This window comes from Bufo gargarizans, chromosome 11 (assembly GCF_014858855.1).
Source record: "Bufo gargarizans isolate SCDJY-AF-19 chromosome 11, ASM1485885v1, whole genome shotgun sequence".
NCBI classification, from domain to species: domain Eukaryota; kingdom Metazoa; phylum Chordata; class Amphibia; order Anura; family Bufonidae; genus Bufo; species Bufo gargarizans.
In genome coordinates, this window is record NC_058090.1 from 37,744,300 (window position 1) to 37,761,436 (window position 17,137).

A 17,137-nucleotide genomic window follows, 5' to 3' on the forward strand; every position below is an offset into this window, starting at 1 on the left:
TAGTCCTGCATCGCAAACTGTGGCAGGGAGCGGAAGTGAGGGGAGTATATGATTTATTTGTCACTATGATCTAGAATGCTGTGAGTTCGGCCCAGTTAAACCTGCAGTTGGGTTGGGTCACACATCCGAAATACAGATACATAATATGTTGGTGATACATTCGTGTGGACCAGGCCTGACATGCAGTTCACTCCGCTCTATTCGGTCCTATTACTGGTGGGTCCTGTTCCCTAAGGTAGCCATATACCCTTTCTAATAACACGTTCGTAATACATTCCAGTGCACCAGACCTAAGCGTTCAGCATTTTTAAATGAACTTATTTTTCACTTTATAAGACTCAAAAGTGGGGGAAAATGGCAGTGTGTCTTATTAGGTGAATACTAATGAGGGCTTTCATTATGGAAGAGCTCATTAGTATGCAGGACATGTGGAGCGGTTACTGTAAGGGTACTTTCACACTTGCGGCAGGACGGATCCGACATGCTGTTCACCATGTCGGATCCGTCCTGCGGCTATTTCGCCGTGCCCGCGGACCGCCGCTCCGTCCCCATTGACTATAATGGGGACGGGGGCGGAGCTCCGGCGCAGCACGGCGCTGCACGGAGAAAGGTCGCCGGACTAAAATTACTGCATGTCAGGCTTTTTAGTCCGGCGGCTTTCTCCGTGCACCGCCGTGCTGCGCCGGAGCTCCGCCCCCGTCCCCATTGTAGTCAATGGGGACGGAGCGGCGGTCCGCAGGCACGGCGAAATAGCCGCAGGACGGATCCGACATGGTGAACAGCATGTCGGATCCGTCCTGCCGCAAGTGTGAAACTAGCCTTACACTGCTAGCACTCACCACTCCATGCCTCCTGACCGTCCCGGATCCTGCGGGACAGTCCCGGATTTACCTACAATATTATTGTAGTCCCGGATTTACCTACAACATGTTTATTACCGTGAGGGGGCACAGCTGGGCATATCACTTTGAGGGGGCCCATAACAAAGCATAACTACTGTGAGGGGGCACTGCTGGGCATATTACTGTGAGGGGGCATATATCTGGGCATAACAACGGTGAGGGGGCACATAACTGGGCATATTACTGTGAGCGGGCACGGGGGCAAAATACTGTAAGGAGGCACCTATATGGGCATCGCTAATGTTACGTGGCACCTATCTTGGCATCGCTACTGTGGGGGAGCACATATCTGGGTAGAATCTGAGAAGGGGACACAATGTGGGCATAACTACTGTGTGGTGGCATAAAGGGGGAATTATTACTATGTGGGGGCATTTAGGGAACTGGGTGAGATTAGGTGTTATGTTTTGGGCGTAGTTAGAGGCATGTCCTAATGCAGAAAAAAAATTGCCTTCACGCGCCTCACATAATGTCTCTTTTCCTTAGTTTCTAAAGTTTGCAGGTATGCCACTCACTGGTTTTCTTCTGGGCGCCTGGTGTGTCCTGACCACATATAGTGTCAGGACGTAGTGCACACAGGAGTACTTATGACCGGACACTGTGCGACATCAGGTCACAGTGCATCGTGGGTAGAGATGAGCGAATCGAATTTGACAAAGTCGAATTCGATCTGAATTTCAGGAAAAATTCAATTCACATCAAATCCGAATTTCCTCATGCCTCGTGGTAACGAATCGCATTTTTTCCTAAAATGGCTGCTGCATGTGTGAGGACATAGAGCAAGGAACTCTGGGAATGCGGGATCAACCAAAATGCCATGCATGCAGCTAATCAGCAGCCAGCCATATAAATAGCCTCAGCCATCTTGGATTCTGCCATTCTTCAGTGTACTTAGTGCAGGGAGAGATGTCAGCAGGCGCTAGGGACAGTGCTAGGAAAGACTTCATTGTGCTAAAAAAAAACTATAAGTTCAGGGAAAGATTATTCAAGGTGTAGGGAAAGGATAGGGAGGAATCATTCCACAGCATTTATGTAGAACAGGGTTCAGTAGGGGGAGGTTACAGCCTGGGTAAAAGGAACAATCCTATTACACCTTGCTGCACTGACTGCGGATCCAAATTGCCATTATACAACTCTGTAATTCCAGCAAACCGTCCTGGTTATTGGGGTGCAAGTGCTTTTTGATACAGCCATTAACAGGGTTTATTACAAGGAAATATTTCTACGTCTTTTTTGCCCTTGTGCGGTGCAGTTATGTTCTAAAGCATTTTTTGGCTTGTATTAGTGGGAAAAAAAAGGCTTATTAGCCGTTGTGTGGGGAAGTGTGAAAATTACAGCCCTTTTTTGCACGTATTAGTGGCAAAAGAAAAATATGTTTGCCCTTCAGCAGTGCAGTTATATGTTCTAAAGCCATTTTTGTCGTGTATTAGTCACAAAAGAAAAATATATTTGCCGTTTAGTGGTGCAATTATATGTTCTAATCTAAAGCCTTTTGTGGAGTGTATAAGTGGAAAAAAGAAAACTATATTTGCTGTTTAGCGGTGCAGTTATATGTTCCAAAGCCTTTTGTGTTGTGTATAAGTGGGAAAAAAAATAAGGGCCTATTTGCCATTCAGCGGTGCAGTTATATGTTCTAATGCCCTTTTTGACATGTATTAGTGGCAAAAGAAAAATATATTTGCCGTTCAGCGGTTCAGTTATATGTTCTAAAGCCCCTTTTTGCCTGTAATATTGGCAATAAAAAAGTATTTGCCATTGTGTGGTGAAGTGAGAAAATTACTGCCTTTTTTGGCGTGTATTAGTGGGGGGAAAAAAGGGTTTATTAGCCGCTGTGTGGTGAAGTGAGAAAATTACAGACTTTTTGGGGGTGTTTTAATTTCCTTTTTATTTATTTATTTATTTGATCTAACAGTATGTCAGACAGAGAAGTGCCAGGCCCTGCACAGGGGAGTGGCAGGGACCTAAATGTTTCTGGCGCAGGCACAGGTCGCAGCAGAGTAAGGGGGCGTGGCAGCAGGAGTTGCAACAAGAGGCCTGAGCTCCCGGTGTCATCTAGCAGTCGTGTCATGACCAGCAACCCAGCGGTTCTTGAATGGTTGACTCGGTCATCCACTTTGTCCCAAGTGACATCAGACACCTCCAGCCAAGAGTCGGTGGGTTCGTCAGACACAACCCTTAGTTGGCATGGCCGGGGCGCAGGCACTGTGCCCTCACCTGTTCTCAATCTACCTCTGTTCTTTTCTGTTCCCTCAGCCAGAGAAGTATTATATGCTGTGGGCTCAGCCCCACTATACAGCGAGGACAAGCTACTAGAGGACAGTCAGCAGCTACTGGCCAGCCAAGATGTGGAGGAGACATCCACCGTTTCCTCCACTAGGTGGGCAAGTAGTGATGAGGAGAGTAGCCTGGTAGGTGGTGTTGCGAGCGGTGAGACTCCTAATCCGGAGATCGTTGAGGAGGACATCAGTGACATGCAGACAGTACTCGATGATGATGTAGCTGATCGCACTTGGGAGCTGGGTGAATTAGGGGCTTCATCATCGGGAGAAGAGGGTGGCTGCTTGCCCGTGAGGTAGCGGCAGAGCCAACAAGTCGCTAGTGTGGCCGGGAGTCAACAGGGTGGCAGCAGTGGGTGGTCGGTAGCCAAACGTGCCCGGGATACACCACGTGCTTCACAGGAGCCTACCTGCCCGGAAAGTAGTGGTGCACGGGTCCACGGAAGCAGCGGTGGTAGCAGTCAGTGCGTAGTGTTGGGGGTATATGTAGAATCTGTGGGCAGAAGGGGAAGCGTGCACCACAACCCTGTGTCAACATATGAAGTGTCACCATAAAGTGGCCTGGGAGAACCGTGTGTCAAGCTCGGACACATGAGCCTTAAAAGAAAACAGCAAGGAGGGAACCCACTGGCGTTAGCAGCCAGTAAACAAAGCACCAAGGACACTTTAACAAAAATAGTCAGGTAAATCCCAGGTCGAGGCAGGAAGCCAGAAGGAAACAACAAGGAAGGCACCTAGGGAGCTTAGTATGTCTCGCCAAGAGGTGGAATAACTCATCACTGAGCCAGGGCTCTGATCAGGTGTTTATAGCCAGAGGGTGTGTGTCCGCCCCTGGTCTCCAAGGTGACCAGGAAGCTTCCTTTCCTGCGGCCCAATAGCAGGTGAAGACGTGTGTGTGTGGGCTGGGAAACCTCCTCCAGCAAGGTCTACAGCTGAGGACTAAATGAGCGCATTAACGGTTGGGACGCCTGTGGATCTGCCAGGGTGATGGGAGGTTTGTACCCTCCGACCCTGGGGAAAGATGACATCCCCATCTTCCTGACACCGTGGCTCTGATGTGGTGGTCCAGCCGTCCGCAGCAACCGCTGCATCACCCAGTGGCACACACCCGGTTTCAGGCAGTTAAGGCTCCACCACCTCAGCCGAAGGAAGCTGTCTGTTCTTCCCATCATCTGCTAGTCCTGATGCTCCTGCTCCTTCTCCTCCTACTCCTCGTCAGTCATTCCATCAGCAATCGATCACCAGTATGCGTGCACTCATCAAATGGCGCAGAAGCTGAATGTGCTCCTGTCCAAGTTGCTGGTGCATCAGTCCCTCCCTTTCCAAGTGGTGGACTCTGCACCTTTCAGAGAACTGATGGCTTGTGCCGAGCCGAGGTGGAGAGTATCAAGCCGTCATTTCTATGTCAAAAAGGCAGTACCAGCCCTGCACACACATGTACGTAGAACAGAAGGTGGGCCAGTCCTTGAGCCTGTCTGTGTCTGCCAAAGTGCACGGCAGCGCCAATGTGTGGACCTGTAACTACGGTCAGGGACAATACATGTTCTTTATGGCCCACTGGGTGAATGTGGTTCCTGCACAGCCACACCAGCAACTTGGCCAGGTGATGCCGCTTCTGCCTCCACGTTTTCATGCCGTTGGTCCTGCGACAATGTCCGCCTCTGCCTCCTCATCCTCCACTGCAGGGACAAATCCCAGTGCCCCTCCAGCATACCACATGTGCAGGGCACAGCGGTGTCACGCTGTTCTGCACCTCGTTTGCCTGTGCGAACGGAGTTACACAGGTTAGGAACTGCTCCTTGTCCTTTATTAAGAAATCGAATCCTGGATTTCTCCGCAGCAACTTAAAATTGTAACCATGGTGACTGACAACGGGAAGAACATGGTGTCTGCGCTGCGTCAAGGAGGGCTGAGCCATGCGCCCTGCATAGCACACGTGTTCAATCTGGTTGTCAAGCGGTTCCTGAAGTCTTCCACCCATCTGCGAGACATCTTAAAAATGGCCAGGAAACTTTGCATGCACTTCAGCCACTCGTACACCACAAAGCACACCCTCCTTGAGCTGCAGCGACAGAACGACATCCCCCAACATAGGCTGATATGCTACGTTTCCACCTGTTGGAATTCCACCCTCCATATGTTGGACCGACTAAACGAACAGAGAAAGACCATAAACAATTTCTTCATGATACAGGCGGACAGAGGTATTCCTCTGTGTAACTCCGATGTCAGCCAGTGGCAACTCATGCGTGACACCTGCCGTTTGCTCAGGCTCTTTGAGGAGGCCACGTTATTTGTCAGTCGCCAGAACTACAGGATGAACAACGTCATTCCACTGCTTCATGTCCTAGAACAGATGCTGGTAAATCTGGCTGGTCAGGGGACTGGAAACGTGGCGCCTAGATCTCACTGCCACATGAGCCCTGTGGGAGCTGAACTGGAGGAGGAGGAGGACATTGGAGCACAAGCAATGTGTAGCAAAATGGGTGGTTTTCAAACACAGGTGACTGGAGAGAAGGAGCTACATGAGGAAGATGAGGCAGAAGACCCACACACACCGTGGCAGTATGCAGTGGAGATGGAGGCAGGGAGTCCCTACGAGTCACTTGCACAAATGGCCCGATGCATGCTCAATTGCTTGCATAGTGACAGCCGAATTGTCACCATTCGGCAGAGGGGTGACTTCTGGCTCGCCACCTTGTTGGACCCTCGCTACCCGTCCAAAATGGGGGCCTTTTTTACACCCTCTGAGAGGGAGGACAAACTGAGCTACTATAGAGATATCCTATGTAGTGAGTTGGCCGCTGTCTATCTGCGCCATCATCCATCCTCTTGCAGGTCTGACCGGGGAAGCCCTCTGCGCTCACTTTCCTCTGCCATGGCTGCTGTGGCAGGGTGGGGGGGTAGGAGCAGCTAGACCTGAACCAGCAGGTGGTGGCATACTTGGACAGTGCCCTTGCCACCCCACATTGAAGATACTACTGGGCAGCCAAACTGGATTTGAGTTTGCCCTGGAAAAGCTGTCCTGCCCGGCCAGTAGTGTGGCCTCAGAGCGGGTGTTTAGTGCGGCGGGGGCCATAGTTACCCCAAGAAGAACTCACATGTCCACCCAAAATGTGGAGATGCTGACCTTTGTCAAGATGAATCAGGCGTGGATCAGCCAGGATTTCCACCCACCAATGCCTGATGCATAGATCATCCATGGTGCCTCAGCTACTATTCTGATGGTGCCACCCGCCTGATGCCAGACATCTGATGCCATGTGCCCCTTTCACCCACCATTTTCAGCTGGTACGGTTATTGCCACCCACCTCCCCACTCTGTCACCGGGTCACTCTGTGGTCTGATGCTGCTGCCACCTCCACACTATGTCACCTTGCTACTTTGTGGTCTCCTGATTCTGCTTTCACCTCCACACTATATTACCTTGCCACTCTGTGGTCTCATGATGCTGCTGTCACCTCCACACTATGTCACCATGCCACTCTGTGGTCTCCTGATGCTGCTGCTGCCACCTCCAGACTCTGTCATTGGGCCACTCTGTGGTATTCTCATGCTGATTCCACCTCACCACTATGTCATAGGGCCACTCTGTGGACTTCTCATGCTGTTCCCACCCTCCCCACTTCATGACTGGGCCACTATTTTTCTTTTCGGCCTGGCTGACATCATCATTTATTTGACCCTTCTTCTGATTTGTCAGAAGGAAGGAAAAATTAGACCTGTCTGTGTAGCAGCTGTAAGGCCTGTATGGTCCCATTAGAATTGCCTTGTGATTTGGTAGCCAAATGCAGGAGTGGGTACAAAACATTGGATTCACTCCTGTTTTTTTTTGGCATTAGCAATACTGATAGATTACTCAACAAATGCTGACCGAGTGAAGGCGGATGCTCAACAGACAGGATAAGTTTTTGGGGAGTTATTGTTCTGACAGATCAGAGGAAGGGCAAAATAATCAGTGACGTCAACACAAACTTACTGCTGACACCCTCTCCACTCTGTCGGGGGGTCTCTACCTGTATAAGCGTTTAATAGAACAGGTTCTGTAGACATCTATGTGGAATCAGCTGACGATTGTGTAAAAGGAGTGCGGTCATGGTCCATATCGGAACCAATGACAAAGTTAGAGGTAGATGGAGAGTCCTTAAAAATGATTTCAGGAATTTAGGTCAAAAGCTGAGGGCAAGGACCTCTAAGGTAGTTTTTTGCGAAATACTGCCTGTACCACGAGCCACACAAGAAAGGCAACGGGAGATTAGGGAGATTAACAAGTGGCTCAAGAACTTGTGTAGAAAAGGAGGGGTTTGGGTTCCTGGAGAACTGGACCGATTTTTCTATCGGCTACAGGCTCTATCGTAGGGACGGGCTGCACCTCAATGGGGAAGGGGCAGCTGTGCTGGGGAGAAAGATGGCTAGAAGGTTGGAGGAGTGTTTAAACTAGGGACTGGGGGGGAGGAAAATTACATTATAGGAGGGGAAGATAGTGCAGATAGAGACTGGGGGCAAGGTAGTGGGACTGGGGGAGGAATGGAAGGAGGGACTAGAACAGTTCAGAAGGAAAGCTGTAGGATACAAAATATACATAAACCTCTCAAATGTATGTATACTAATGCCCGAAGCCTGACAAATAAAACTGGGGAACTGGAATTAGTGATGTGTGAGGAGGACTATGACATAGTGGGAATAACTGAGACATGGCTGGATGATAGCTATGACTGGGCAGTTAATGTACAGGGTTACAGTCTGTTTAGAAAGGATCGTCAAAACCGGAGAGGGGGAGGGGGCTGCCTTTATGTAAAGTCATGTCTAAAGCCCACACTCCGGGAAGATATAAGTGAGGGACAAGAACATGTGGAGTCAGTGTGGGTAGAAATACATGGAGCTAAAAACAACAATAAATGACTAATTGGCTTCTACCTCACAGTTTTGCTTTTTTTCCCTTCCTCTGGATCAACTTGCAGGATAACAGGCTGAACTGGATGGACAGATGTCTTTTTTCGGCCTTATGTACTATGTTACTATAAACCACCTAATATACCAGAGTCCACAGAAAATCTACTACTAAACGAGATAGACGAGACGGCAAATCATAATGAGGTGGTTATTATGGGGGACTTTAACTACCCAGATATAGACTGGGAAACTGAAACTTGTATATCTCATAAAGGAAACAGGTTCTTGGCAATAACCAAAGACAATTACCTCTCCCAACTGGTTCAGGACACGACTAGAGGGACGGCCATACTGGACTTAGCATTAACCAATAGGCCTGACAGAACAACAGACGTGCAGGTTGGGGGACACCTGGGAAATAGTGACCATAATGTAATAACCTTCCAATTATCATTCAAAAGAGCGTTTCTACAGGGAGGAACAAAAATACCAAACTTCAAAAAAGCTAAATTTAGCCAACTAAGAGAGGCCATAGGCCGAACTAACTGGGACAAAGTCCTCAAAAATAAAAATACAGCCACAAAATGGGATATCTTTAAAAACATCCTAAAATCTCATTGTGAGAGGTACATACCGTATGGGAATAAAAGGTTAAGGAACAAAAAGAAACCAATGTGGATAAACAGAACTGTAAAGAAAGCAATAAATGACAAAAAGAAAGCATATAAAACACTAAAACAGGAGGGTAGCACGGAAGCACTGAAAAACTATAAGGAAAAAAATAGAACATGTAAAAAACTAATAAAAGCGGCTAAACTAGAGACCGAGAAATTGATTGCCAAAGAGAGTAAAACTAACCCTAAAATGTTCTTCAATTATATAAATGTTAAAAAGTATAAATCTGAAGGTGTCGGCCCTTTAAAGAGTAATGAGGGGGGAGTCGCAGAGAGCGATGAGGAGAAAGCAAAGCTGTTAAATATTTTTTTCTCCACTGTATTCACTGAGGAAAATAAACTGTCAGATGACATGCCGAATGCAAAAATAAATTCCCCATTAAAAGTGTCCTGTCGGACCCAGGAAGAAGTACAACAGCGAATTAAAAAGATTAAAATAGACAAATCACCAGGACCGGATGGCATACACCCCCCCCCGTATCCTAAAGGAATAAAGTAATGTCATAGCCAGACCCTTATTTCTGATATTAGCAGACTCTATACTGACAGGGAATGTCCCACAGGATTGGCGCATAGCAAATGTGGTGCCAATATTCAAAAAGGGTCCAAAAACAGAGTCTGGAAACTATAGGCCAGTGAGTTAAACATCTGTTGTGGGTAAACTGTTTGAAGGTTTTCTGAGGGATGCTATATTAGAACATCTCAACGGAAATAAGCAAATAACGCCATATCAGCATGGCTTCGTGAGGGATCGGTCATGTCAAACTAGTTTAATCAGTTTCTATGAGGAGGTAAGTTCTAGACTTGACAGCGGCAAATCAATGGATGTCGTATATCTGGAATTCTCCAAAGCATTTGACACTGTACCACATAAAAGGTTAGTATATAAAATGAGAATGCTCGGACTGGGAGAAAACGTCTGTAAGTGGGTAAGTAACTGGCTCAGTGATAGAAAACAGAGGGTGGTTATTAACGGTACAGACTCAGATTGGGGCACTGTCACTAGTGGGGTACCTCAGGGGTCAGTATTGGGCCCTATTCTCCAATATATTTATTAATGATCTTGTAGAAGGCTTGCATAGTAAAGTATCAATTTTCGCAGATGACACTAAACTGTGTAAAGTAATTTACACTGATGAGGACAGTATACTGTATATATACTACAGAGGACCGTATACTGTATATATACCACAGAGGACAGTATACTACTACAGAGGGATCTGGATAGATTGGAGGCTTGGGCAGATAAGTGGCAGATGAGGTTTAACACTGACAAATGTAAAGTTATGCACATGGGAAGGAAAAATGCAAGTCACCCGTACATACTAAATGGTAAAACACTCGGTAACACTGACATGGAAAAGGATCTAGGAATTTTAATAAACAGCAAACTAAGCTGCAAAAACCAGTGTCAGGCAGCTGCTGCCAAGGCCAATAAGATAATGGGTTGCATTAGAAGGGGCATAGATGCCCGTGATGAGAACATAGTCCTACCACTTTACAAATCGCTGGTCAGACCGCACATGGAGTACTGTGTACAGTTCTGGGATCCTGTGAACAGGGCAGACATAGCAGAGCTGGAGAAGGTCCAGAGGAGGGCAACTAAAGTAATAACTGGAATGGGGCAACTACAATACCCTGAAAGATTATTAAAATTAGGGTTATTCACTTTAGAAAAAAGACGACTGAGGGGAGATCCAATTAATATGTATAAATATATCAGGGTCAGTACAGAGATCTCTCCCATCATCTATTTATCCCCAGGACTGTGACTGTGATGAGGGGACATCCTCTGCGTCTGGAGGAAAGAAGGTTTGTACACAAACATAGAAGAGGATTCTTTACGGTAAGAGCAGTGAGACTATGGAGCTCTCTGCCTGAGGAGGTGGTGATGGTGAGTACAATAAAGGAATTCAAGAGGGGCCTGGATGTATTTCTGGAGTGTAATGATATTACAGGCTATAGCTACTAGAGAGGGGTCGTTGATCCAGGGAGTTATTCTGATTGCCTGAGTCGGGAAGGAATTTTTTTATTCCCCTAAAGTGGGGAAAATTGGCTTCTACCTCACAGGGTTTTTTTTGTTTTTTTTCCTTCCTCTGGATCAACTTGCAGGATGACAGGCCGAACTGGATGGACAAATGTCTTTTTTCGGCCTTATGTACTATGTTACTATGCTTCTTCTTGGCGCTAACATCGACCTGTAAGACTGAGTTCATACTTGAGTTATTTGGTCAGTTTTGGCCCCGTGACTGCCCAAATAAGTGAAGTGTGCAGTGATTCTAAGAGCGACGCCTGTCATCTGCATGTCATACTGACTCACAGTATTGTTTCACTACCACAGCAGACTCCCTATGCGTGTTACTGCAAGGCACAGTGTTCTACACCACTATAAAGGCTCTCTGCAGCCAGGAAACAGACTTTTTTTTTAATGCGATTCACCGCAAATAAATTCAGATCGAACCAAATTTTGGGGAAAAATTCAGTGAACGGCTAATTTGAATTTTTGAAAAATTCGCTCATCTCTAATCGTGGGGCCTGAAAGACCAGGGAGCAGTGAGTGAAGGAAGAGCGCCCGGTCCGGAGTAGGAGGGGTAGATCTGATGTGAGGTCTAATGAAAAAAAAATATATTTTTATTATTTTCCTCCTCTAAAACCTGCGTCTTATAGGTTGAAAAATACAGTATTTTGCTACTCAAAGGAAATACAAGGAGCTAAAAAACAGAGAAGTGACAAGTTCATTTCCGATGCAGACAGATTTCCTCCTCCCACAATCTTTGGCCATACACATCCTTATTAACAACAGTTGTAAGTAAATGGTCATTCAGATGATGCAATACTTTTTTACCTTATATAGTGCAGACGCCGAGGCAGATCCAACAGCGAAAGCCACTCCAATAATCGAATCGCCATGGAAACCATCCGCATACGCCATCATGACGATCCCAGTTATTGCCATTATTGTAGCAACTATCTGTGCCAAAATAAAGAGGTAAACAAGTCTTTACTTCTTTACTCTCATGACTTTTTCACATCTTTGAGCAAACTAGAGTACAACACCCCAGAAAGTATTGTCCACATACCAGCTAATCACAGAATTGCCATGGTAGCACAGTAGAAATAGCAACATTAAAGGGGTTGTCCCACCAAAAATATTATTTATAGTTAAATTCAGCCCATAATTATGTTTTGAATTTACATACTCCTAGCCACAGATATTCTGAGAATGTTAGTATGGCACCACCTCTGTGTAAATGTGCAGAGGTGGACGCACATGCTCAGTTTCGCTCCTTCTGGTATGCAGAGGGATCTCTAATGTGGAAAACTAGTTGCTTCTAAAGCTGCAGCATCTTCTCTGTGTATCAGAAGAAATGCCGAGCAAGTGAGAGAAAGCAATCTGTTCATTAGAAACAGCAGATGGCACTATACTAACAACTATCATTTTTAAAATAAGTGTAAATACAATTTTTTTTATAATAATAGACTAAATTTAGCTATAAGCAATATTTTTATTATACAGATACAAACGCAAAAACACAAATGCAATCGCACTCTGCAAACCAGCACTCTGCCCTGCCTTTAAGCTGGATGTTGAATAAGGCATTGGTGTACATTTTGGCCAAAGCCAAATATTTTTATTATATTTAATGGACAACCCCTTCCCATCGTAAAAATTTTAATTTTCTTTAGTTTTTTTGTTTTTACTCCCTCTCCTCCAAAAGCCATAACTCTTTTTTATTTTTTATTTCCATTCATATAGGCAAATCAGAGCTTTTTAGTTTGTGTGGGTCAAGTTCTACTGTCTAATGGTACCAATAAATATTCCATATCATGTATTGGGAAGCTGGAAAATGCTCAGAAACAAAAATGCAATTCCACCATTGAGATTATTTCATGGGTTTTGTTTTTGCAACATTTCATAAGTGGTAAAAATTATGTCAAGTTGTTAACTTCATTCTTCGGGTAAGTATGATTACAGCGAAACCAGATTGATGTCGTTTTCGTTTTGATTTAATAGGTTAAAAAATATAAAAAAACAGGGAAAAAAAATCTTTGCATCACCATGTTCTAATACCCATAACTTTTTTATACTGTCCACGAAATTGTGTGAAGGCTCATTTTTTGCAGGTCAATCTGTAGTTTTTGTGATACCGTTTGGGTCGGCTTTTTGATCACTTTTTTCGTTCAATTTGTTTGTAAAATGGGGAAAAAGGAGTGAATTTAATTTTTTATCTTAATTTTTTGTATATTTTTAGATACGGTTTTCCTTTTTTTTTAGCATTATTCTTAGACCCTCTGCCCCCAACCCCGGGGGACGTGAACATGCAATCTTTAGATTGCTTATACCATAGACTGCATTGGTTTACCATTGTAGTCTATGGAACAATGTTCTTTTCCTATTGAGCTCTGCCCATAGGAAGAGCTCAATAGAGACTTTCCTATGGCACAGCACCAAGCCATCTCAAGGCTACTGGCTGCCATAGTATCTGAACGGCTCCTCTGATCTCGTTGCAAAAGGGGGAGGGGGGGCTTTCGGTCACCAAGAGAAGCTTTCTCCTGGTAGATGACCCCTCAGATTCCTTGGTTAATTGACCACAGCATCTGAGGGGTTAAATGCCGGTTATTGGACATGGGCAGAGTAGTCTGCTGTGTAAACCACTCAGCTCCTGAGTCGTCGCTATCTTGTACAGCGAATATTGAGAAGGGGTTAAAGGCTTTGCTGCCTTCTTTTTATTTAGCGATGACCTGCCTCAGACAGTGATCCACTGAGTGAGTGTTTCCTGTGTGTCGAGAGGCGCCATCAAGTACAGACCAACAGGAACCTAGTAAGTGTAGAAACGGCTGCGGTGCAACGAGTAAAATTTTTATCTACCAGACTGCCCCTTTCAGTACAAATGCTTCACCAGTTCCCGTCCAGTATTTTTTTCTTCCTGATCCAGCAATGATGTCTTGACACAACATAGACCATTGAAGCCAATCACTGGCTGCAACTGTAACCTTAGTGTTGTTGAAATGTCATCACTGGTGCAAGAGGAACAAAGCCTGGCGGGGGACTGGGAAAACATCAGCACCAGAGCAGCAGGGGACTGGTAAGGTGAACTTTTTTTTTTTTCTTTCTTTCTTTACTTTACATCATTGCAATCTATTAAAAACATGGGGTTGGAGAACCCATTTAATGAACACTAGAGACGAGATGAGTTGCCCTATAAAACTTCCAGAGCTTGGTGATTTCAAAGTGTCCCAGACAATTCCACCATTGCAAATTATATATTAAAAAATGGTTGTGCCTCCAACATACCAAGTATTTTGGCTTTCCTATACATTGTACATAACTTCTTTTATCACCTTTTAAAGGGGTCTTCGAGATATTTTTACTGATGACCGATCCTCATGATAGGTCATCAGTATCTGATCGGTCAAGGTCTGACACACCCGGCTCTCCCTCTGATCTGCTGTTTGAGAAGGCATTGGTGCTCACAGTAGCACCGTGACCTCCTTGCACCTTTTTGAATTGAAGGGGGCTGAGCTGTGATACCAAGCACAGCCACTATGAAATGGACCTCCACTAATCAGATACTGATAAAAAAATATATCTCGGAAGACATATTGAATGATTGCGTTTTCATCCCCTTTATAATCAGCGTGCCAAGCCTCAAGCTACGACTCCCGGTACGACCCCTGTCAGGCCATGCTGAGAGTTGTAGTTTCACAACAGATGGAGAGTCCACTAGTCTAAATCAATTTCCCTGTTGGATATGACTGCGTCCAGCAGAGGGAGCACTTCTTTAAACCTAGTGCAGATCATAGCACTGCTCCATGCAGACCCTAAGTCAATTCGATCCATAGGAAGGTCAAGAGAACCCCCCCCCCCCCTCAGCATTTTAGATCACCAGCTGAGAAAGTAATAATAATTTGGCCGAAAATCAGAAATTCTTGTGTGCTAAAGGGGTTATGTAATTTCAGACAATGGGGACATGTTGGTAGGATATGTCCCCATTGTCTGATAGATGCAGGTCCCAGAGGTATCTTGTAAACTGAGCCTTGAAAGTCACGGAGGGCACACTGCGCTTACGCAGCCACCGATTCCCTTTATTTCTATTGTGCCAATGGAAATAGCCGATCAAGCTATTTCGGTGGCCCCATAGAAATGAATGGAGGGAGGCCGCACATGCGCAGTAGCAGAACGTGACGTTCAAGGCTCCATTTAATAGATAGGTGTGGGTCCAACCCATCAGACAATGGGGACATATGCCCCCATTGTCTGAGATGGGAATACCCCTTTAAGCAGCAAGAAAATGGCGATACGACAGTAATAAAGCGGATAATACGACTCTTGCTTTATAGAAGGATTTAAATGCAGTGAATATAATATTAATAATTCAGTATAACATTACAGAACAGTAGACGTTTACACTCCTCACTATTAATAACTACACTAGAGGGTTTTTAATGAAAAGTTCTTAATCATTTATTCAGAATATAAAGCGCTGTTCATATGGCCGCCTGTAATAGCATTCTCCTAAAATATTAATCATAGCAGTGTATAACAGCAGATAAGCTATAAGCAAACAATGGTATAGAATTTTCTTCTGCCCTCTTCCAAAAACAGCACCACACCTGTCCACAGGTTATGTGTGGTATTGCAGCTCTGCCCCATTTACTTTAAAATGAAACTGAGTTGCATTACCAGGCATGGACAGGTGTGGTGCTGTTTCAGGAAGGAATCTGCCATGCTCTTCCAGTCCTAGATAAAACCTTTAAAATAATTTCCCCTTGGGGGACGTGCAGTCATATTGGCCTATGCTTCAGATGGCGGGCATATAATTCTACATTTTCATTGCCCAGATAGCTGACTGATAAGGGTTGGAGATGGTAGACATACCAGCCTCCATAAGGCAGCCTCCCCTTTAAAGGGGTTTTCTGAGACTTTACTACTGATGACAGTGCGCTGGTGCCTTCTCAAACAGCTGATTGGCAGGTGTCCCAGGTGTTGGACCCCCACTGATCAAATACCGATGGACTTAGGATAGGTCGTCAGTTGTAAAGTAATGGAAAATCCTTTTAACTGGAACAGGGGTGTACACAGATCTCACAGGGCCCCATAGCAAAACTTAGTATGTGCCCCCTGCACTAAGTTTTCCAGGTAATGCAGAACATGGGCAACACCCTATATTTTTGATGAATTTGTTTTTTTTGTTTTTAACCCTTAGGCCTCTTTCACACGGGCGTCGTGTGTGAGTGCCGGGTGTGTTGCGGGAAAATTAACTATTTTTCCACGCAAGTGCAAAAGTGTTTTAATGCGTTTTTTTTTTTTAAAGATCTTTTTATTGAAATGAGAATCCACAAGTACATCCATGGACAAAGAACATCGTGCACAAAAATAGCATCAAAGCACATTGCACAGGCAATTGTTAAAGTTGGAATCCTCAAATCACATTTTTACAATTTAAGCCCCCCCCACCCCAACCCCCTTATTCGTGACCCCATCCCGAACCCCCCTCCTAACTCCCCACCCGTGAACACCAATCCAGGACCTTAGGACTGGAAGCGGTATCGGCACTGAGCCGCTCCTCCTACCCCCCCAAGATTCACTCCCTAAGTGCCAAGTTACACCTCCAGCTTCCCTAAACTATTTGCAAGCTGGGCCTTTAGATACCAGCCAGTCTGTTTAAATGGAGCTATAAGCTCTTGTATTTCGATATCGGATAACCGTTTCTCTACGAACTTCCTCCACTTTTTGATGAACCTTTCGACTAGGCGTTCCTTGTCCTGTTCCACCTCCAATCTCTCCAGGTAAAGAACCTTCTTCATCGTCCCAATGACCTCCTCCCACACCGGAACCTCCCTCTCTAGCCAGTGCCGTAAAAGAGACTTTTTTACCGACATCAATAGAAGGTGCACACCCGGCTTAGCAACCACCGATCCCAATTCCTCTTCCTGGTTCAAAGGTATATAGTGGAATATGCACTGTTGTGGCGTGGGGCCCACTATCTCTCCCCAAATGTCCTCTATCGAGTCAATGGCCTGCCTCCACAATGGCTGCACCATTGGACATTCCCAAATGGCATGTAGTAGTCCTGCTTTCGGGAGATTACACTTAGGGCACTCACGCAGATAATGAGCAGGGGCATCGTGGTAGGATAAATTAAAAGCGTACGTTGCTCTATGCATCAGCCTCAGTTGCGTCTCCCTCCACTGTTCATTGTACATTGCTCGCCTAACCAGTTCCATTCCTGCCCTCATTTTCTTTGCTATATTTAAGTCAGATAACTCCCTTTCCCAAGATTTGTATGCCCCTTTCACCAAGCCTATTGTCTGAATGCCGTGAAGTCGCCTATGTAATTCAGAGAGGGGTACATGGGAGCCATCACTACCTAGCAATGCCGCAAACCAT

General features: G+C 45.5%; 1 protein-coding gene across 1 annotated transcript in view; it reads right to left on the reverse strand.

Annotated features, from left to right (window-relative positions):
• The window catches only part of SLC35F4 (solute carrier family 35 member F4), a 231,764-nt gene that overhangs the window by 10,761 nt on the left and 203,866 nt on the right, over positions 1-17,137 (reverse strand). The window contains exon 4 of the mRNA XM_044272248.1: positions 11,591-11,716. Within this exon, the coding sequence (XP_044128183.1) occupies positions 11,591-11,716 (126 nt within the window). The remainder of the gene's footprint in view (positions 1-11,590; positions 11,717-17,137) is intronic.